At 40.3% G+C, this 22,384-nt stretch overlaps 1 protein-coding gene across 3 annotated transcripts in view; it reads left to right on the top strand.

The window, feature by feature from the left end:
* slc7a14a (solute carrier family 7 member 14a) overlaps nt 1–22,384 on the top strand; it is a 73,804-nt gene that overhangs the window by 44,433 nt on the left and 6,987 nt on the right. For all 3 annotated transcript variants that reach the window (XM_088087403.1, XM_042500688.2, XM_088087404.1), the window contains exons 2-9: nt 11,353–11,924; nt 12,280–12,516; nt 15,193–15,410; nt 15,518–15,664; nt 18,771–18,979; nt 19,112–19,259; nt 20,612–21,107; nt 21,200–21,436. In XM_088087403.1, coding sequence (XP_087943529.1) covers nt 11,618–11,924; nt 12,280–12,516; nt 15,193–15,410; nt 15,518–15,664; nt 18,771–18,979; nt 19,112–19,259; nt 20,612–21,107; nt 21,200–21,436 — 1,999 coding nt within the window. In that variant the 5' untranslated portion in view covers nt 11,353–11,617. The remainder of the gene's footprint in view (nt 1–11,352; nt 11,925–12,279; nt 12,517–15,192; nt 15,411–15,517; nt 15,665–18,770; nt 18,980–19,111; nt 19,260–20,611; nt 21,108–21,199; nt 21,437–22,384) is intronic.

Raw genomic sequence — 22,384 nt, 5'->3', positions numbered from 1 at the left:
GGTCAAAGAAAAAAGAATAGCAAATGTAAACACAAAGGGTGGGGATCTCTAGGCACTTCACGATTCCATTCAATTATGATTCAAATGGCCATAATGCCATTATAAAATGATTACTGATGTATTTTGATGTATCATTTTTTTTTTTTATTTCCACTCATAACTTATTTTCTCTCACTGTGTGACTACTTGCTAGTTTTAAAAGTAAGAGTTGAAGGCTACATTGGGAAAAAAATGAGATTTTGAGATTAAAATCAGAATATTACAAGAATACAGTTCATAAAAAAACATATTACAAGAAAAAGTAATTTGAGATAAAAATCCTACTTTCTTGAGAAAAAATGTTGGTACTATTACCTGAATAAAGTTTAATATTATGTAATTAAACTTCAAAATTTGGGAGAAAAAACACCCTTTTTTATGCCAGAAAGTCCGATGACATAATATAAAGAGGAATAAAGAGGAGAAGACATGGTGGATGAATAGTTTGTGAATGGGACTTAACTGGGAATAAACACAGATCTGAAACTGGGGGTTTGAGTCATGTGTCAGGCAATTTGGTTTTGTTGTTTTAGACCAAGCTGACTTATTTTTTATAGTTGTTCGGATATATTGCTGCTGGACAGAACAGGCCTCTTAGAGTTTAAACCATGTTTTGATGTTGTGATGATGCTCAGGAAGGACATCTAGCAGATTGACGTATCAATTTTATGAAACTATTAACGGTGATCATAATGTCAAGAATTGGCCTTTGAATTGTTAATTAGACTCTTTTGTGTGGAGACATAATCTTTAAAGAGGGAGAGAATCATTTTCCCCCAACCCCAATAAACACTACTCAAAATATACTTAAATCTACTGTATTACCTTCTGTGACATCATAACATATCATATGTGATAACAGCATAAACCAAAGACACATATGTGCTTCTCTGGCTTACAAACTCACGAGACATTCAAAGAAAATGTAGACAAAAGATATACAGAGTCATCATTTCCTGGTTTAACGCGACCTTGCAAAGCCATTGCTTTACAACTTCCTGGTTTACTCTTGACAGATGGCTGCCTCTCTGCACCCGCTGGCCTCATCATTTAACAAAATGAAGTTACATTTCTTGTGTTCCTCTTCCTGTCGGAAATCAAGAGCAGATTTGTGGTGACAGATGAGCAGAAAATTAAATTAGTGCACGTGAATCCGACAATCATGGCTGGATCAGGACCTCCAGTCGCTCATAGAGATTTAACCTCAAACAGATCCCAGAACATCAGGGTTCCAGTGTGTTTCATGTGCTTTCAATATACCACCTAACAGAGAGAGCTTATATACCACCTTTGGGTGTCTCTAAATCATTATCTTCTCCTCATGATCAATAAACCAATCATGGCTCACAAGTTTATATACAGTGTGATGCTCAACTTATGGCCCACAGGCCAAATCTGGCCCCTGATAGAGTGCTAGGTGGCCCCTGTTTTCTAATTCACAATAAAAATAAAGTGATTCACACTGCAAATTCTTTTGGACTTTAAGTAAACACAAGATGCCAGAATGCGTACAAAACAGCATCAAAATACAGCTTGTTTATCAAAAAAAAGTACAATGGAGGATCCCTCCAATCCCTGGAAGAGGTCCTAGCTAAGCCACTAATGTCCTAAAATCGTAGAAATGTCCTGAAGTCCTAGAAATGTCCTAAAATCCTAGAAACATGTATGGGGCTGCTGCATATGGCACCTGGCCTCCTGTCATTTTGCAAAAGTGGCCTCCAAGCAAAGCACGTTGGGCATCTCTGGTATTTACCAATCCAGAGGAACATGGGCTGGATGTTACTCTTATCATGGTTTTCTTTCCGTTTGCTGATGCAGAGGGCACAGAGGCACGTTGGCCCTATTGTTGCACACGCCCAAGACAATCTACTGGTCAATTAGACGACGTAGATTGTTTGACATCTGTAAATCAAACAAAGCATCAGTAAATTACAGAAGCAATCAGGCAGCCGGCTCACTGAAACTGATGGGAACATCACAGTTTTTATTTTAAAATCTATCTGCGAACATTGTAGAGAGACCGGGATAGTTCAAGTGTGACCGATGAGTCAGGCAAAGAAATCATCCTGGCAGGAGGCACTTTCTCTTTTGTGTTAAATGAGGAATCCGATTCATTAGGCTTGTCAGATAGGGATGCTGAGGCCAGTCAGCCATGGCACCGAAATCAGCCAGACAGTCACCAAAGTCAGTCGAGCATGCATTTAGGACTCCACATCTCCACTTTATAACCGGCCAATTACTGCAGAGATCTGCGAGACTTCTCAGCCGGATCTACGTTTTAATTGTTTTCTGTGTTTTTAACATGCTGCTTCGGAAGAAATTACATTTAAGTATTTGCAAATTCATGTTGTTTCTTTATTGTTAATATGATGATATTGTCACGCCACCTGAAAGAACACGATGTTCAAAATCGAGTTTGTTTCACACAGGACAGGACTACATTTAAAGACACAGACAAACAAATTGGATATGATTGAGTGAGCATGGATATGCTATTAGTCATATTAATTGATAGCAGTGCATCATTCTGTTTAATATATTAAACTGTAGCCTGCGTGGTGCTCTTAGCCTGCTGTGTAATGCTCTGTAGAGGCTGGACTCATAAATCTTTACGCTGAGAGGCACTGAAGTCGAGCTGTGCACAGACATGAATTATGCACATTCACTTTTCCTTTTTCACAAGTGCTGTCTCTATCTGTCCCTCTGCTTGTCCATCTCTATATATCTGTCCGTGAACTGGGAAAACAGACAAAAGAGAAAGGTAGAGACAAAAGATAGACAAGAGGAGATACAGAGACGACAGAAAGAGACAAGGACGATGGAAAGACAGAAACAAGACAGACAATTAATAGAGAGATATAGACAAACGACAGAAAACAGACAAAGACAGACAATAGAAAGAGACAGAAATGAAAGACAGAGAAATATTGGATAAACACACGATAGATAGAGAGACAGAGATGCAAGACCGGCAATGAAGCAAGAGACTGAGACGATAGAAAGAGAAAAAAGAGGAGACAGAGTCAATAGAGAGAGACAGAGACATTGGATAGACAGAGACAAAAGACAGACAATATATACAGAGACAGACAATAGAGAGAGACAGTGACGATAGAGACAGAAACGCAAGACAGACAATTGAGCAAGAAACCGAAGAAAGAAAGAGGAAAAAAAGAGGAGACAGATACAATAGAGAAAGTCAGAGACGATAGATAGAGACAAAAGACAGACAGGAAAAGAGTAGACAGAGACGATAGAGAGAGAAAGAGGCGATAGAAAAAAGACCGACAATATTGAGACAGAGACAATAGAGAGACAGAGATAAGAGACAGAAATACAGACAGAAACAATAGAGACAAAGAGAAAATAGAGGCGAGACAATAGAGGGGGAGAGAAACAGGATAGAGAGAGATGATAGAGATGAGACAGAGAGAAAGAGATGATACAGAGAGAGAGACAGACAATGGACAGATGAGAGAGAGACAGGCAATAGAGAAACAGAGATGGAGATGGAAGAGTGAGAGACAGATGACAGAGATAATGCATATAATATACTAGGCTGATTATGTAACATTGTCCTCGGTCTTCCTTTTGTTCTATTTTGCCAGACAAACATACAACATGGTCAGCTAACATACTTTCAATGATGGCGCTAACATGCTGATTATAAGCAGGCGTAATTTTCTACAAGCTCCTAGCTTGTGTCTTATGTTAATGTTTGCTAAATAGCACAAAAAACAAAGACTGGAAAAAAAAGACAAAAACAAATTTACGAGGTAAGACACATTTCCGTGACTCAGGTATTCTACCTAATGAAGATGAGTCGGCTGCTTCCCGTTCTGTCTGTGGGCCACGAGAGCGTGGGCCAGGGCTGCTTGCCAGGTTTGGATTTTTATAGGGGCAGGGGCGACGTAAGCCTGTTGCCAGGTTAGTTTCAAGTGCATCAGAAGGGCTCTTAGCCTTATTAAACCAATGCAGCTCTTACTGTAAAGGCAATGAGAGCTCAATCAGGTTATTCATCCAGCAATTCAGACGCAGGCAGGGGCGGACACTGAGACCGGCTTAGTCATGGCTGATTAGACAAGGAGGATGGATGTTCTGACAGCTCTCTTATCTGGAGAGGAAACACTAATGCTAAGTTGCTATAGAGGTGGTGGTGATGATTATGATGACAGGGATTCAACTATTGATCTTTAAACGGCGGCACTCCGGCAGAGCAGATAATGGGTATTGTTTAGTGCTATGATATTGAAGAAAGGTCTTGTTGGAAATTCTATTACACTGCATGTCTGCGTGAAACTGGGCTGCTGTAAATATGACAGCAGTGTGTTGCTCACACACTGGGAGATGACAGTTATTTTCCAAATCTCTCGCTTGCTTGCAGCTTTGCTTTGTTTTGCCGTGTGTTTTTCTCTCTTCCTGCTGCTTTGTTCACATATATATTTTCAATGGTTCTTATTCTTGTAATGGAATGGCACGAGCAATATGAGTAATTCCATGGCTCGATGTTTAAATATAAAATTTATTGCCGTCGCCCGCACTCAATTAAATAATTCAGAAGCTAACATCGCCACTGGCACTTTAGTGTGTGCCCATTATAAAGGCTCAGAAGAACAGCACTGTGCACTTTGCAGATGTTGCCATTAAAAAAGTGCCACCTGGCCCTGCATACACTGTGTGTGATGTAATGAATCTCTAACACTGAAATACGTTTGTGTGGTAGGCTTGGGCGGTATCTAATTTTTCATGCCTTCATACCTTTGTGAAATGAGTATTAGTATAGTATATAGTATATAGTATATAGTATATAGTAGTATATAATGGTATAAGGCACTAACAACCCCCTCAATGGCAGGTACAAACACAATAGAAACCCACAAAATGACAAAATGAAAAGTAAAATTCTCACACTTCTTGTGCTTATTAAACTGAGAAATAAAATTGTATACCCTTTGAATTTAACTTTCTGTCAAGGATTAATTGTACTGTTACCATCTTGACTACTCTCGAAAGTAATCTGGTTAGGAAGTCCACTGTTCCGGTAATGACCAGCTCTGGTTTGGTTGAAATAAATCCTTAATCCACCAAGTTAGATATATAAAAACATGCCGTTATGCCCCATGGTCTCTCTCTGCTGTTGCTGGCCGCTGGCTGTTTACAGTTTTTCAGTCCTGTAACTTATCCCTCCACCACTAGGTGTTGTGGTGTCTTTCAGCTCAGCTGCCTGTCCCACCTGTGAAGACCGGAGACTGACTCTGCTGGTGTGAGCTGTGCACTACATACAATGAGTTTAATAGAAAGAGGAGTGCCTTTATTTATGACGATATTGAAAAGCATACCTTCAGGATTTCTGTCCTGGTATACCGTAATACCAGGATACCTCCCAGACTTATTGTCTGGTTTCATTTGGAGTTTTCTTCTTTTTCCACAGCTGAGTTTAGTGATCTGGCATTTATTGGACTATACTGATCAGAGGGCATCCATCTCAGGCAGTGAAAGTACATTGTTAGTCTGCTGCAACAAGCAAAAGGTCAAGCTTAAAGAAACAGTTTGACTTTTTGGGAAACACTTGCTTTCTTGTGGAGAGTGAGATAATTAGATGAATACCAATCTCATGTCTCTGTGCTATGTGTGGAGGTGATTAGCTTAGCTTAGCACCCCTCAAAGAAGGGAGAAACTGCAAGCACCTGCAACCATCTGCACTGGTTACCTGGAAACCTCAACTTTTCCATCAAATTCTTGAACTGGTTCTTTTCCCGACTTTTGAAACTTTGGTTCATGCTAGCGAACCAGCCTTTGTTTTCACCAGTTTTTAATGGAACCATTGTAATCAAGGATGAGTCATCAACGAAGGGTGTTGCACAATGCACAACAGAAGTAAACAGTAGTAGCAAGATAGCAGATGGCTTTGATTACCTTCAAACTTTTGTTCTGTTATTACAGATTTTTTAAAATCCAAAAACTAGCATGAATTAACTATTAATGAGACTACTGCACTTTTTTTTCAGATGATTTATCTGTTAACTCTTTATCGCTGCATTCTCCATCCTCTTTTTTCTAACCTATACAATATAGAATACATTTTTTGCTATTTTTTTTAATCAATATTCAATTTATCTTTTGGTTTAAATGTGGTTCAAATTAGGTGCAGGGAACCAAAACAGAACAAACTCCATGTTGATGGAGAAGGGATAAATAAAAGCAAAGATGCAAAAACTTTGGACAGAGCCAGACGGTACTGAAAGTTGAGGATTTGAATCGTTAGTCGACTGAAAATTTTCAAGTCGAGTAGTCATTTTGGGGTTTTTTTTCTGTCAGTCAGTGTGCAGAGTACCTCTGAGGAAGTTTATGTACCAGTGATTTAGCTGCAGAGTAAGCACTCTTAGCTTTCATTGCCACCCTCTGGTACAGGAAGCTGTGGACCCAGACCCAGAGTCAGAGTGAGACCATGGTAGCTGCTCAGAGAAAGAAAGGCTTTGCTGTGTCAGGCTCTGAGACAACACAGTTAACACACATTTGTTTAGAAGGCTAACTTGAAAATAAGCATTCTGCTGAAGCCAGTTCAAACTCTCGAACGCTATATGAAAATAAAGGAACGAGTTGTGGAATACTGGAATACTGAGTCGGGCACAGCCCTATAGCCAGGCCTGCTGCTTCCCTCTTGTTTCCAGTCGTTATGCTAAGTTCAGCTACTTCCCTTCTGGCTCCAGCTCCATAGTGGTATTGATCTGCTAATCTAACTCCTGGCAAAAGAGCAAAGTGCATTTTATGGCTTAAATGTCACAGTCTAATTAAAAGGTCATCTGCACCAGCCACATTAATATAGAGAGCACACAGAGTGTACCGCATGCCCTGCAAGGCTGCACAACTCTTATGCTTCAATATTAGAAATAGAAAATAAAGAATGTATACTTTCATCTGGATGATGATCTGAATACAATTACACACACACTGTAAAATTTTAAAACAGATGAATCTTACTGTGATATATATATATATATATATATATATATATATATATATATATATATCACAGTAAACTTGGTTTATTGCAGTTATTAAAAAACATGATTGATTTAATTAAACTTCTCATATTTAAGTTAGTAAAATGTAACTAACTTTTAAGTAAACTTTACTGCTGATATAATTTTTCAAGGCAAGTAAAATCATCTTGTCAAATTTTACAGTGCAGTGACAAATTTCATTCAGTAACTGAAGTAGTCCACTTTTCAGATCACAGGACAGATAATAACTGTACTGCTGTTTATATTTTTTGTTTACATATAAATGTGTAATCAAAACTTAGTCAGCTTTGTTACATACACCTCAGTTCTGCAAAAGTGAAATGCTCTTAGACTAACCTTTATCTGAGGGAGAACCGATAGTAAAGTGATGTCAGTTTACTAACACAGAGCAGATGGAACACCTGCTGCCACAATGCTTTGTGCCGTTCGCTCTTGTTGATCTACGACTGTTCAAATAGCTTGCACGCAGCACAGGGCAGGTGGTGGTCACTGTCAGTTAAACTGCTGGAGAATATTAAAACGTCACAGATGTTCCGAAAAGCAAGCTGCTTGCTTGATTTGATTTGTGATATGGAATAATGAAAAGCTGTGCGCACACGTGTCTAGTACTCAATAAACACAACAGCCGCAGATGGAGCCTATTTTGTCCCAAGCTGCCTCCGTTTCAAAGTTTTGCAGAGTGTGATGGGATACGTGCAGAGGTATCAGCGCCTCCAATTAAAGATCTGAAGGTCTATTGGCTATTCCACACACTCTCTTACATACACGCACTTACTGACAAATCCCAACAAAAGGATCAAAGTTCGATTCCATTAATCAGTTTATCTAACCACTATTGTTACTCATAGGAGAAACTAACTAAAAAAACACTGCATGATTTAACTTCCTTTGAGAATAATGTTCAAACACCCTGATAAGATTATGCTGCTAAATTAAACAGAAGCACACTCTCGAGTACAGGTGAGAATCTTTGGGAATATCCAAATTAAATTAAATTTTGATTCAGAATTTCACACTTCAATTCAATGAATGAAATGGGCCTCGATTTATGAACTAATGAATGTGTGAAGCCATGCACTCGTATTTTCAGTCCATTGAATTGCAATATGAAACATAACTGGCTGTTAAGCTAACTGGTCTTCTTTATGAAAGTCATTATCTGATATTATGTGGGAGCACACTGATGTTTTTTCATTTGAAAAAGTAATCTGCAATAGACCCTTTTCACAACAGAAATTTGACTTATCAAAGCAGGAAAAGCACAGGCGGAGTCAAACCACTAATGATGGCTGCATTCTGTTTTGGTGAGCCGAGTCTCGGGCTGCGGTGAAATAGTCAGAAAAATCTCTGGTGAAAAATCATTATCACAAAAACTTGTGATAAGGTTAGAGTGGAAATTAAAAAAAAAAAGAAAGAAAATATAGGCCACCAGTCAAACAAGTGAACCAAGGTGGTTATAAATTACGGATGGTCACTCACCCTCCTGTCAACTAATATTCGTCTACATGGATCCCAAAATTATTATATTAAAATAATGGTTAAATTTATGCAAGATAGTCATAACTTGTTAGGCCCACAAAGCTATTTTTGTACGTCATCATTCTTAAGTTTCAAATATGTTTAGCTGAAACCATCTGGACATCATAAAAGATTGTCCACAAGTCCCCAGGAAGTGTGCCAGGCTTTGAAGAAATTTAGCATAGTGGCCAAAAGTGGAATTACACCGTCTGGGTTCGTTAGGTGATGCCACTGTGGCCAGAAAGACTTTTTGCCATTGACTTACATTGGGAAAGAAATATCTGTAAACCAATGAGTACATTTTTGTAGAACCTCTCCAAAATGACTAATTTCACCATCAAGATTTAAACCATCCAGGTCGATAACATTTGAAATGTCTACAAGAGTGGCAATTAAAATTATTTGATCGTCATAAAAGCTAGTGAAGTGCTCATGCTCTGTGGGCCTCATACTTCCATACTGCGGAAATAGAGTGTTTTTTTGCTTCATGCACTAATGAGCAGCTCTCGCAGGAATGAATGGGGCCCCACCTCCATGCTGTATCCAGGTTTTCTTAATACATCCATGATCGTCCAGTGTTTATGCTTAAGGAGATCATTAAGGAGTCATTGAAGCTCCTTTCTTTAGCATTTAGAAATTCAAACAGCTCTTTTCATGGCTTCTTGGGGTCATTTCACTTAGTAAGTAACCTTCTGAAGAAAAAAGGACTATTTGACCGCAGCCTAGGGCTCTGGTGTCATATATGCTTGCTCACTGACATGGCTTCACCTGTCACGTCTTCCACAATTTCCCCTCTGCAAGTACATTGTGAAATATGATTTCATTACATCAGAATACCTGTGAGTCACTGGCCTTGTGATGGGTTAATAGCCCCTGCCCCACCTCACTGTCACCCACAAATTAAATCACCTTTTGAGCTTTTTCTACCTCTGCACATACTCCCACTAAGTGCAGCAACAATAGCAGGCCCGGCGTACTCCGGTTAAACAGCCGGATAATTGCAGCCATCGTTTGAGTGGCTCATATTATAGCTGAGAGGCTATGTGAGTGTGCCGTATATAAGTGTGTGTTTGTTCAGTAACTTGCGCTTGTTGTTCAAAGTGGATGAATGGTGAGTGTTCGTTCACTGCTGTTGAGAGAGATGAGAGAGAGGTGGACCGAGCTACTGTTGAGGACTATAATAGCTCTCCTTTCAAAAGCAGTTACTCATATGACATCAGAGACGCTGTTGAAAAGCCATACAGAGGTGTAACAAGGCCTCTGCAGTTTCAATGTGTTCTTTCATTGTTAAAACATAATACTCCAATGTTACAATTACTTTGCACAAAAAATCTTCAGAATTTAATTGGCACACTGATTGCTCTGATCGAGGTTCAGGTTCAGGTTACTTTATTTGTAGCCGTAGGTGGATTTGGTTTGTGTAAAGTGCAAGGCATCCATTAACACAGTTTTCAGACACCCCAGGCAACATACGGGATAAAACGATAGAAGATAAAAGATAAAACAATTAAAGTGCCCTAGTGCTAATCAAAATGTGAAATATGAATGGCAATAAAAATGCTGAACTACAAAACCAAAACTTAAATAAAAACAATCTAAAAACTCCGAACAAATAAATCATGAATGCAGGCTCATAATGATCTTGTGCAATGTGCAATTTTGTGTTTTTTCTACAGCTTGTTCTCCAGATTGATATGTAGCTCCATGTACAGCCCACATATTAGACATTTTGTCTCGCGCATTATACGCTACAATAATAATAATATGAGATGTGGACATATGTTTTCAATATGGAGAAACATTTTAGTGGCTTTTTGCATTGTACCTACAATATGAGTCTTGCATTCAAGTATGGGTACATTAGTATTATCAGCATAATATTCCTAAACTATCAGACAATTGCTTATTATGCAGATAAATGGCCCCTGTGAGTTATGTTATTATTGTTACTGATGCATTAAAGTCACTGTATGTGACATTCAGAACACTAATATAGCAACAAAACACTGTTTTCTGTGTAAAGATATTGTGGAGTGTGGTCTGAGCTTCTCTGTTTTGGTATCCAGTCCAGCGCTCATCGCTCCAGCTCGCCCTCAGGGCCCTGAATTGGTGGCCGGATAGAAGCAATTCAGACCCTGAATTTAAGGGGTGTGAGGCATCCACCAATATCTGTCTGGCCTTCCTAACTACTGCTCTGTTAAATATCTCACAGAGTTGCTGTTGCGGCTTGCCAACCACCTTCCCTGCAACACTGACAACTGTAGAAAGCTTGTTTTTGTACTTCACACTCAAATTGCCATACCAAGCAGTTATATTAAACTATAAAATACTTTCAACAAGGCCTCTGTGAGTGAATTATGTCAGTTCATCACACTGTGCCACCAAGCAGTTTTTCAGAACTGAATGAAATCCTTACAGCCCTTTTAAATCTGTCAGAGTGTGCTCAGACACTTACAGTTTGGTTTGAGTTCGACATATGATGACACACATTGCTCCCACTCCCCCTAACAAACAAAAAAAAAGATTGAGCGTCCACTGTCGTCACTAATGAGCTTGGCTACTATAGCAACAGGGCTACAGGGAGAGGACTGCTAATTAGCTGCTTCCTCATTCAGGGACGCTTCATTTGTGGACAAATGTGTAATGCACCTCCAACGTCGGGCTGGTGTGTGTAAGTGTGTGTGAAAATAAGCATTTTGTCACAATGATAGTATAAAACAATGTGCTGTGAAATGCTGCAAAAATAAATGATCCCACCTGTGTTTTTCAGATAACGTTCTCTCTCGCCATGTGGGGAAAAACTAAGATGGCATTCCACTGATCCGGGAAGAACAGTTGCAGAAAACGGAGGCACAGGCAGCAACACAACATCTGATCTGTTGAATCTTTTGGAGCGACTCTTCTTCCAAACTGTTGTACATTTTCACAAAAAAACAGTAAAAAAAAAAAAAGCGAAAGCATCAAAAAGTGAACTTTCCACTCTTCCTCATTAAATTCTTCCCTTTGACTGTGACCCTTGACCTTTAGCTGTCAGTATGAGCGGTCTGGCAGGGAAGCTAGACCCTCGGAGGGTACAATGGGGCTCGACGTGGAACACCTTCACGTCCCGTGTCCTCAGGACCAAACCTGTGGAGTCCATGTTGGACTCGGCCATGTCGGGCACCGGTGCACATGGGACCAGACTGGCCCGGGTCTTATCGACAGTGGACCTGGTGTCGCTGGGCGTGGGCAGCTGTGTTGGGACAGGGATGTATGTGGTCTCGGGGCTGGTTGCCAAGGAGATGGCAGGACCGGGGGTCATTGTGTCCTTTATTATCGCCGCTGTGGCCTCCATACTGTCAGGTAAGACTGGAGAAAAGGCATGAGTTTGTGGCAATTTTCCACACTTACACACATAAACATACAGACTTTAACACACTATAGGCCACGGTACAAAGGTTACTGTCATTTTTACCCCTATTACACAGATATGATTTATATGAAGAGCCTTTTAATAACTATGCATATAGAACAAGGGCAAAGACATAATACGGTCAAAGCTGTAATATAAAAAGCACTCAGGGGATATTTTAGTACTACCTTAATGTTCCTATCAATACCTTTAACTCGGACTTTCACTTGGATGATAATGCAGTCATACCACTGATACGTGTGTGTGTGTGTGAATGTGTGTCTGTGTCTCCTCTCCCTCCCACAGGAGTGTGTTATGCAGAGTTTGGCGTGCGGGTGCCTAAGACTACAGGTTCAGCCTACACCTACAGCTATGTGACCGTGGGCGAGTGTGTGGCGTTTTTCATCGGCTGGAACTTGATTTTGGAGTATCTGATCGGCACGGCAGCAGGGGCGTCGGCTCTCAGCAGCATGGCAGACTCGCTGGCCAATCACAGCATCAGCAACTTTATGATTTCACACATCGGGACGCTCAATGGTTTGGGTGAGTAGGGTTAGCTGTTTTACTAAAAAATGAAAAATTAAGATTTGGCTCGAGCTTCTGATTTTGAAACCAAGTTTTATCATCCAAGTATTTCATTGGAAGTTTTAGTCTCAGGATTTGGATCAATATGAAATTTAGGTAAAAGCTACAGTTGGTAACTTTCATAAATATATCTTTTTTCATACTTGCTGAAACTGTCTTTATATATACACACCACTATGAGAGACAGATAATCTAAAAGAAAAAAACAGAAACAATCATACTCATCTGCCTTCTGTATTGCCATATAAAGACGGAGCACATTGCATCATTCTCTCAAAACCACGCCCACCACGGGGAAAACAAATGGCGCCACAATATGTAACTGAGGGCTGAAGCACTGACAAGCGCATCTAGCTTGCTAAATCATTAGATATCAGCAAGTCAAAGAATTATTTTAGCACTTTATAGCTATCAGGGAGAAAAAGTTACATTGACAAACTCATTATTGTCACCATATCTCATGACTGACAGCTGCATTAAACTCCTCAGCTCCGATTGGTTGCTGCTGATTCTAGCAAATTCCATCCGTACTTCTTTCAGTATATAGAGATGGCTTAAGTAAATATAACACAAAGTTATTTTCTTATAAAATGTACCAACTGTAGCTTAGAAAACAGCACTTTAAAATATAAATAGTACATTTTTCTGTTGTGTTTCCTGCTGGAAAAGACCTCATTGGAAATGACTAATACATAATAAACACAATATATACAATATATGGACAACAGTTAATAGCTAATATAAAGTGCTTTTATTTACAAGGGACACCTTATTTTCACATTTTATGTTTTGTTTTATCACATCAGAATGATATTCGGAACCTTTTACTTGTTTTTTTTTATCTACTCTCTATCTCCACTTTATCAACTATTAGCTACTGGGAGCTAACTGTATAGTAATGATTGCTTTAAGAACTATAAACAGACTTTCACCCACCTGACCTCCAGAGAGAACTGATCCCTTTTACTCCACACCTTCCACAAAAGGGACAGAAGCAGCTCTTGTGGATAACACACTTATTACTGTAGTGGTTTGAACCTGAGTTCTCCTGGACTGAATGACGGCTGTGCCAATCTGTTGACCCAAAGAAGCAGATTCAATAAACTCTATCTTTGCTGTCATTCAGTATTCTTGTAGTAATGCTTGTCCTCATTGTCATAAATTGCCCTTTCAGCATGTAGCAGGGGCACAATGTCGCCTATATCACCACAGGGGAGTTTGTGTAACACTGGCTCAGTGCACTGCTGAATCTGAATTACGGTACATATTTGAAATCCTGATAAAAAAAAAATGAAAGTAGCATCTGGGAAATCATCCAACTCATATCAGATTTTTTTCCGGGGGAGCATCCAAATGATGTTTCGCTTGGAAATCACATCATTATGGAAAGTAACAGCGTCAGCCGCATCTTGGATTTCTAAATGATTCATGCCACACAGTTTTCCAGGTCATCAACGGTACCATGAGGGGAATGCCTGCTAATCTGGTGTAATACTATAGCTGATGTGTGTGCCAGCTGTGTCTATCTGGGTGACACCGCCCTGACAGCCTCTTCCTGTTGGACACTGTCAAAGCGTTGGTAGTGGTCACATGATAAGCAGTGTGGCCAGCTGTTCCACACATTAATGGAAAGTTAAATGTTTTCCTTTTCCTGCTGGAGATAAACGTCTGTTTCTCCACAACAAAGGGAAAATGTGGAATTTAGCTCAAAATATGTCTCATTACTTTCTGTGTGACCACCTGTGTGTATTTATAAAGATGGAGTTCATGGGTAACACGTGCATGGTTTAGTTGACTTAAAAGTAATATGAATATTGTTTTACTGTGCATTCAGTGAAGTGCATTAGTGCAGGGGTCTTTCCAGGGCATGGACCCCTTAACTGAAAGAGAGAAGGACCAGGGACCCTCTACTACATACTTTGTTACATTGCATATTAAACTGGGTGGATGTTAAGCAGAAGCAGGTGTGGATGAAGTACTGAATGCCAAACTTGAGTAAAAGTACAGATATCTTACCAGAAAATGACTTTGGTAGAAGTTAGTTACCTATTAGAATATAACTTCAGTAAAAGTCTTAAAATGTCTGATATTTACTGTACTCAAGTATTTAAAGTAAATTTAGTACATAAGTATTGAAAGTAAAAGTACAAGTAAATGCTTTTAATTAAAGTAAGTGGTCAGAATTTTGAGATTTATGAAGTTTATTTCTTCATAACATACACCACCTTTAAAATGAGGTTTACATTGCACCTTCTCCCCCATTCCTCCATTCTTCCTTCCTGCCTTCCTTCCTTCTGTATTTTGTAGTCAGTAACTAAAATGCTGAGTGGAAAATGTACTGGAGTAAAAGTAAACATTTACAGATAATCAAAAATACAAAGTATAATTACTTTTTATCTGGGAAATTAAGAGGAATATTTTTCACATTTTTTATGAATCAATAATAAAAATCACTAAGCTGTTTTTTTGCTAGCAAATCTGCATCAGACACGACCACAGAGGTGCTTGGGTTTCACAGGTGTAATTTTTACAACTATAACATCTGTGTGTGTGTGTCTGTGTGTCTGTGTGTCTGTGTGTGTGTGTGTGTGTGTGTGTGTGTGTGTGTGTGTTAATCCTAACCCTATCATTTAGGTAAAGGGGAGCAGTCGTACCCGGACCTGCTGGCGCTGCTGATAGCGTTGCTGGTGACGGTGATAGTCGCTTTGGGAGTGAAGAACTCTGTGGGCTTCAACAACGTGCTGAATGTCATCAACCTCATCGTGTGGGTGTTCATGATGATCGCCGGGCTGTTCTTCGTCAACGGAGAAAACTGGGACGAGGGGAGATTCCTGCCCTTCGGCTGGTCGGGGGTACGCATGGCCACATACTGAGTCACAATGAAGAAAGGTTAATTAAGACCTCATGTGCCTCTGCTCTTTATGTAAGCTACTATTTATCTGCTCCTGTTCTGTTCCAGGTGATGCAGGGTGCAGCCACCTGTTTCTATGCCTTCATCGGGTTTGACATCATTGCTACAACAGGAGAGGAGGCCAAGAGTCCCAACACCTCCATCCCCTACGCCATCACTGCCTCACTCATCACCTGCCTCACTGCCTACGTCTCTGTGAGTTACCTCGAAGGCCACAGGAACACTCTGTGCACAAACAATAAATGCTTCCCTTTGTTAGCATTTCAGTGGTTAAAGTTTGGCACAGGGATGCAAAACACTTAATCCTTTCGTACAAAAGTATCACTACACAACTGAACACAGTTTTCATGGCTGGTTTGAGTGTTTTTTGGCATGCACAGCGTGGTAATGAGGTGAGATAATGAGTTGGCTCACTGACTCCAGTGTTAGAAAACACAACTTTATGTCACGGATGAAAACACTCACATTGATTGTAGGAAGACAGCAGGCAGCAATCACAGTTTGTAATTCATACACCCCCATAGTTTAACGTTTTGAAACAGAAGTAATTAAATTTTAACAGTTATTTGTGAACAAGACAAAGACGACAGTTCACATTTTATTATTTTGTAATTTTCATTACTTTTTCAAGGAATGTTTTTGTTTGTTGTTTTTGTTTTTTCCTTTAATTGTTTTGCATATTTTCTGGTTATTTATTGTGATTTTTTTTTCTCATTTCTTGCTCATTTTTTGAGCCATGTCTTGTGAAGTTGCTCATTATCTTTTCCCAATGTTTTTTAAAGAAATCAAACAAATTTGCTTAGGTTTCAAAGGGTTGAAGATCTAAATCTGCTTGCATATTTATCATCATTCATCTGCACGGGTTGCCTTGAGCATCACCTTTGAGTTCCTATAAACATACCTGCAAGTACACAGAATGTGTTACCCCAAATTTTGAGAAGTGTCTGCCAGAAAGATCAAACACCAAGATGTTTCCCCCCTGCGCTCCTACTGTGTGCGTGTGTCTCATCTCCAATTTTACGTATTCAGCTCGTGCAGCATTCCAGATTCCTCACTTTGACACGTTTGTGCTGGATGGTTGTTGCTATGGGTACCGTGTAACAGCAGCCTATCAGGAGGAAGAATTTTTTTCAACATTGCCTGGGGCCACAGATTGCATCAACTTCAAAACTCAACTACTTCTCTTTGAATACCTCGTCCCTCTCTGTCTGTGCCTCCTAGTCACATCTGCAGCATATTTCTCCAAATAATCCTACTCTTGTGCTGCAAAGTCTATTTTCTGAGCTGCGCTTAATCTCATGCTTTCTCTCATCTGTGTCACTTTGCAGGCATCTTGGAATAGCTTGTTTGCTCCCATCAGGAACCTCAAGCTTCCACAGTTTTGGGTCCAGAATCACTTAAATCATTAAGCACATTGCATGTCACATCTTTTCTCGGGTGGCAATGAGAGACTGTAGCTTCACCCAAAATAGTCCAAATTAGTTGGGTTCTTCCGTCAGCGTTCGCCTGACTGTGTTTCCATATTAAATTTCCCTAACATTAGGATAGTCTGGATTCTTTTGAGGTGGGTTTGTATGGGATGCTTGATTCAATTTGATTTTGATGTTATTTCAAACATGTAAAAAAGAAAATAGAGATATGATTATACAAACAAGCAGACAAAAAAGTAATATTTACAGACAATGAAAAACATAAAGCAAAAGAAATTGTCAAACACGTGAGTTTACATATTCAAAAAGGAGTAAGTACAAACTTATTTAAGCCCATCCCTTCTCAATAAGTCATTTTAATTAACCAGCTTCCCAATGAATTTAAACCTGTACTCTAATTAACAAAACATATATGCATACACCAACGTCTACACATATGCATTATTATTTTCACAAAAAAGAGATAAACTCGACAAAAATAAATATTAAGTACACAAATAAATCATCAATAACCCCGGTGATTGTCAAACCCCCTCTTCATCCCTGTGAAAATCATGTTCATACAGTATTTTAAACTGGTTTGTGTTTGGACATTGTTTTAGCTCCACATTAAAACTGTTCCATAGCTTCACTCCACAGATTGATTTATTGATTGATTTACAAAAACCTCTCCTGGTGCTACGAACACTGTAAAGTTTTAAAATTCAATTTTCCCCTTAAAACAGTAGTTTTAGCTTGCTGAACACTGTAAGAGCTGCTGGTCAACTGCTGCTGGGACAGTGACTATGGATAAATACCTCACAAAACCCCACTTAAAAAATCTGTATTGTCCCTTAATGCATATTAACTAAACAGAGATGTCTGGATGGTGCTTTTGGGAAACCCTCATTCACGGTAGGGAGTCACATGAATACGCAAGCTGAAAATTAGCTAACGGCGAGCTAAATTGGGCACTGTAGGATGCAGTTTGGGATCAGCTTTGCTCTCTCAAACAAATATGTTAAACCAGGATTTGCCGTAGGAATCCCTCTAGATTAGTACAGTCCCCTTTGACTGGTTCATGCACAGTGTCAACCAGCCTATGCCGAGAATGGACAAAGGGTTAAAGGCCACCAGCCTATTCGCAGGAATATTATGTCTCTGTCCTCTGTCTTGCTCTCTGTGATAGTTGGTCGTTTTTATGATCCTCTCTCCTTCTGCAATCTGCTCATTCAAATCCCCCTCTTTTGCAGCACCGTATCTGTGACAGATGGCCCTGCATGATTTCACACGTCAGACGCGAGGATCAAAATCGTGCACATTCGTAGACATGCACACACACACAGTGAAGGAGAAGCATGGCGAATGGACGTTTTGCATGTGATGCGATGGACGGGCTGATCATGCTAGCTGTGTAAAACTAGGATGCAAGCATCCGGCAGGTTATTCTGATTAGGTTGAGAAAACTGCCTCCACCAACAACAAGTTTCATTTAGTGGCTGCTCTGGAGCTTTTATATGTTATAATCTTCATCAGCAGATGGCGTTTGCTCAGTTTTGCACACTTCTAATCAGTGTTTAAAAGATGAAAAGCTGCAGTTCAGAGGTCATTTCTGATCTTGGAAGCAATGTCTTAACAAGGTACATTCAGTAGCTGTTCTTGAGCTTTCAGTCACATCACATGATCTTCACCAGCCTTTACTTTTCTGGCTTTTTTTCTGTTTAAAAAAAAAAACCAAAACACAGTTGAACGATTCACTTCCCTTTGTTACTGATGCCAGTTGCCAGTTTTTGAAAGAGCACATTGCTGACTAGCTCTTCTCCATATTGTAGGATCATAGCATTGAACTCTTCACTAACCTTTCTGTTTGTATTCGACCCTCTTCTGTCCAGGTTTCTGTGATCCTGACTCTGATGGTGCCGTATAGTGAGATTGACGCAGACGCCCCGCTCATGGAGATGTTTGCCTTGCACGGGTGTATGTTCGCAAAGTATATTGTGGCGGTGGGCTCCATAGCGGGACTCACTGTATCCCTCCTGGGATCTCTGTTCCCCATGCCCAGAGTCATCTACGCCATGGCGGGGGACGGCCTGCTGTTCAAGTCAGTCCATATATTTGTTCAGTGATCGTTTATTTTTATGTCACTCTAAATGACATATGCAACTGGGTCCCAGTTAACTAATTACCGTGTGTGTGCGTGCGTGCGTGCGTGCGTGCGTGCGTGTGTGTATAGGTTCCTGGCCAACGTGTCTTCCTACACAGAGACCCCTGCTGTTGCCTGCGTGGTGTCAGGCTTCCTGGCTGCCCTGTTGTCCCTCCTGGTCAGCCTCAGAGACCTCATAGAGATGATGTCCATAGGAACCCTGCTGGCCTACACCCTGGTGAGTGGATAATGATGGCGGAGGCATCCATATAGACCATATGGGGATTAGCCGGGTGCGGCTGACTCACTGGATGTATTACAGAGATTTTTTTCAGAAACACTTACATTTGCAACAAAATATAATTCAATTCCTTGGCACACTGTGAGTCAGATTTGGCAAAAAGGCTCTGCTCTTTGAAGGAGCTCTCAATTATTGTGCAAAGCCACAGGGATTTTACTGGGAAAACTAATCCCAGAAACACATGAATCATACAGAATGATGCTATAGCTGCAGACATAAACAGCAGGTCTTAGCTGGTAGCTGAACAACGGAGTAATCAATGAGCCACTTGTACTGATGCATGAATGAAATGCTGATATCCAATCAGAACTAATGAAATGCTTCATATTGCTTGGTTACTACCGTATAATTAAAGCTAAACCAAATAAATAAACCACATTGTGAAAAATTTAACATGCATAAGACCCCAAAACCATGTGAATGCGAGAAGAAAAGGACTTTTTTATGCCTCTGCTTCGGCAACAGCCAAGGCCGGAAGCATTCATGTTTTCAAGTTGTTTGCTTGTCCTTCTCATTCTTTTAAACATGGTATCTCAAGAACGCCTTGAGGAAATTTCTTTGATTTTGGCACAAACGTCCACTTTGACTCAACAATGAACTGAATACATTTTGGTGCTCAAAGGTCACTGTGGCCTTGCATCTGTCTCATTCTCATAGCTGAAATATCTCAAGAACATCTTGAGGGAATTTCTTCAAATTTTCCGTAAACGTGCACTTTGAGTCAAGGATGAAGTAGAAAGATAAGATTTGAAAATGCTGTGATGATAAAGTTTTGAGGTTTGTGCTTTATCACAGTGAACATCATGCTTGCTTTAATTGAGTTGTCATTCAAAAATGCAATTAATGTTGCATCTGGCAATTAGTTTAATCATCACCAGCTGAATATTTGAAGAACTGAGTTGTCATTTTTTTCTTCATTCTCATGAACAAGATATCTCAAGAAGGCCCTTGGGGAATTTTCTCAAATTTGGCACAAACTTTGGACTGAACTGATGAATTTAAAATTTGGTGGTCATCTGACAATCTCACGATGACATCATCAAAAAATGTTTTTGGCTATATGTTAAGAATTCGTATGCTAATTATGACAAAATTTCAAACACATGTCAAATATTATAACATTATATATCCAAAAGTTCAAAGGTCAGCTTCATTGTGACATCACAATTATTTGCTGGCCATAACATCATAACTCAGGAACAGAGGGGGAGATGTTTGGTCCTCTAGTTTGTGACGATGGGTTCTCTCTGCTTTTAGAAAAACAAATTGTTCCCCTTCCTGGTCTGTAGGTGAGCCTGTGCGTACTCCTGTTGCGTTACCAACCTGAGGGCGACATCCACGGCTTTGTGAACTTCCTCTCTGAGGAGCAGAACAACAAGAGAAAGGAAGGCGTTCTGGCTGAGTGCGAGAAAGACGCCTGCTCACCAACTAGCGAAGCAGATGAGTTCGGAGGTCCGACCACTAACACCTGCGGAGCCAAAAACCTGCCGTCGCTCGGTGACAACGAGATGCTGATAGGCAAACCAGATAAAAATGCCTACACTGCCAGCCACCCAAACTATGGCACCGTGGATATGACCACTGGCATCGAAGCAGAAGAGACAGAAGGCGGGATGTCTCGGCGATTGAAGAAGCTCATCGGGCCGCGCTACTACACCTTGAGGATCAGATTGGGCCTCCCAGGAAAGATGGACCGGCCAACTGCAGCCACAGGGAAAACTGTGACTGTGTGTGTGCTGCTCCTCTTCATTTCCATCTTTGCTTTCTGCTCCTTCATCATTTTTGGTGAGAGCACATGAACAAATTCAGACAGGAATTAACAGTTTTGCCTAACCATAAAATTAATTGAATCCGTCTTATTTTCTCTTTCTTTCCAGGAGCGAGCAGTATTGGGGAGGGTCGCTGGTGGGCTTTGCTGCTTTTAATCTTCTTCATTATCTTCCTTGCCCTGCTCATCATCATCATCCTCCAGCAGCCAGAGAACCCTAAGCGGCTGCCCTACATGGCGCCCTGCGTTCCCTTTGTACCTGCTTCGGCCATGCTGGTTAACATCTACCTCATGCTTAAACTGTCCGCCATCACCTGGATACGATTTTCAATCTGGTGCCTCGTGGGTAAGCCGCCACCTCGCTGAATGATCCCGCATTCATGGTTGGTGTGTTTTATGACAAATTTTAAGATAGGATTTGTGTCATTGCCATCATCCTGAACAGATGGGAATGCGCCATGTTTTGATTTTAAACAATAGAGTGATCAAATTCAGTACTATTAAAATGACTCATGTCTTATTGGCTCAGTGGGGCAGTAAAATCCAGTGTTTGTCTCAGTTACTCGCTTTGTTTGTTTTTTATGGAAGAACAAGGAAGTTTCATTTCACTTTTATTTCCTGCTTGAGCTGTATCAGCCTGTACATCTGTGTTTGTCCTTGTATTTGTGTGTGTGTGTGTGTACTTTTGTGTGTAAATGCTTTGAACATGTGTTTCAACTGATTTGAGCATCTGAAAGTTTTGAATCCATGATTCCTCTGTGAAATCATGGACTATCACCTCCCAGAATCCCTCATCCGGCAATGTGTTTGATTGACATCTCAAAAAAATATTGCTTTGTTTTTGCACAAATCTGTAATGGAAACCTGCCCACTGATACACGATACGGGACTTTAGGCAGAACCGGACAAAGCTCTAGTGCCCACCTTGAAACTGTGACTGAATAGATCTTGCTCCCAGGTTGAAGTTATGGGCGAAGCATCTGTGTTTGACCAAAAAATACACTCGAAATCTTCAATTAAATTACTTCAAAGTCTTCTCTTCATATATTATATGCCTCTGGACAGAAATGGACGTAAACTGCATTTTGACTGGTTGGCAGAGGCAGACAACAGCGAGGTGGTAATTCTAGTTACTGCTTATGTAAAGACAGAATGAATGCAGCCTGGTGTCCAGCAGAGCTGTTTGTGTTCGAACACACACACTGCTTTTATTTCACTGTGTGAGTAGGACTGCTGTACTCTTCTGACTCACTCAGAGTGGGATGAATTGTTTTTAAGTTGATGGAGTTTACTA

The sequence above is a fragment of the Plectropomus leopardus genome, chromosome 14 (genome assembly GCF_026936395.1).
Source record: "Plectropomus leopardus strain MGB_pleo_1.0 chromosome 14, ASM2693639v1, whole genome shotgun sequence".
In the NCBI taxonomy this organism is placed as follows: Eukaryota; Metazoa; Chordata; class Actinopteri; order Perciformes; family Serranidae; genus Plectropomus; species Plectropomus leopardus.
This window is presented reverse-complemented; position numbering and strand designations above follow the sequence as displayed.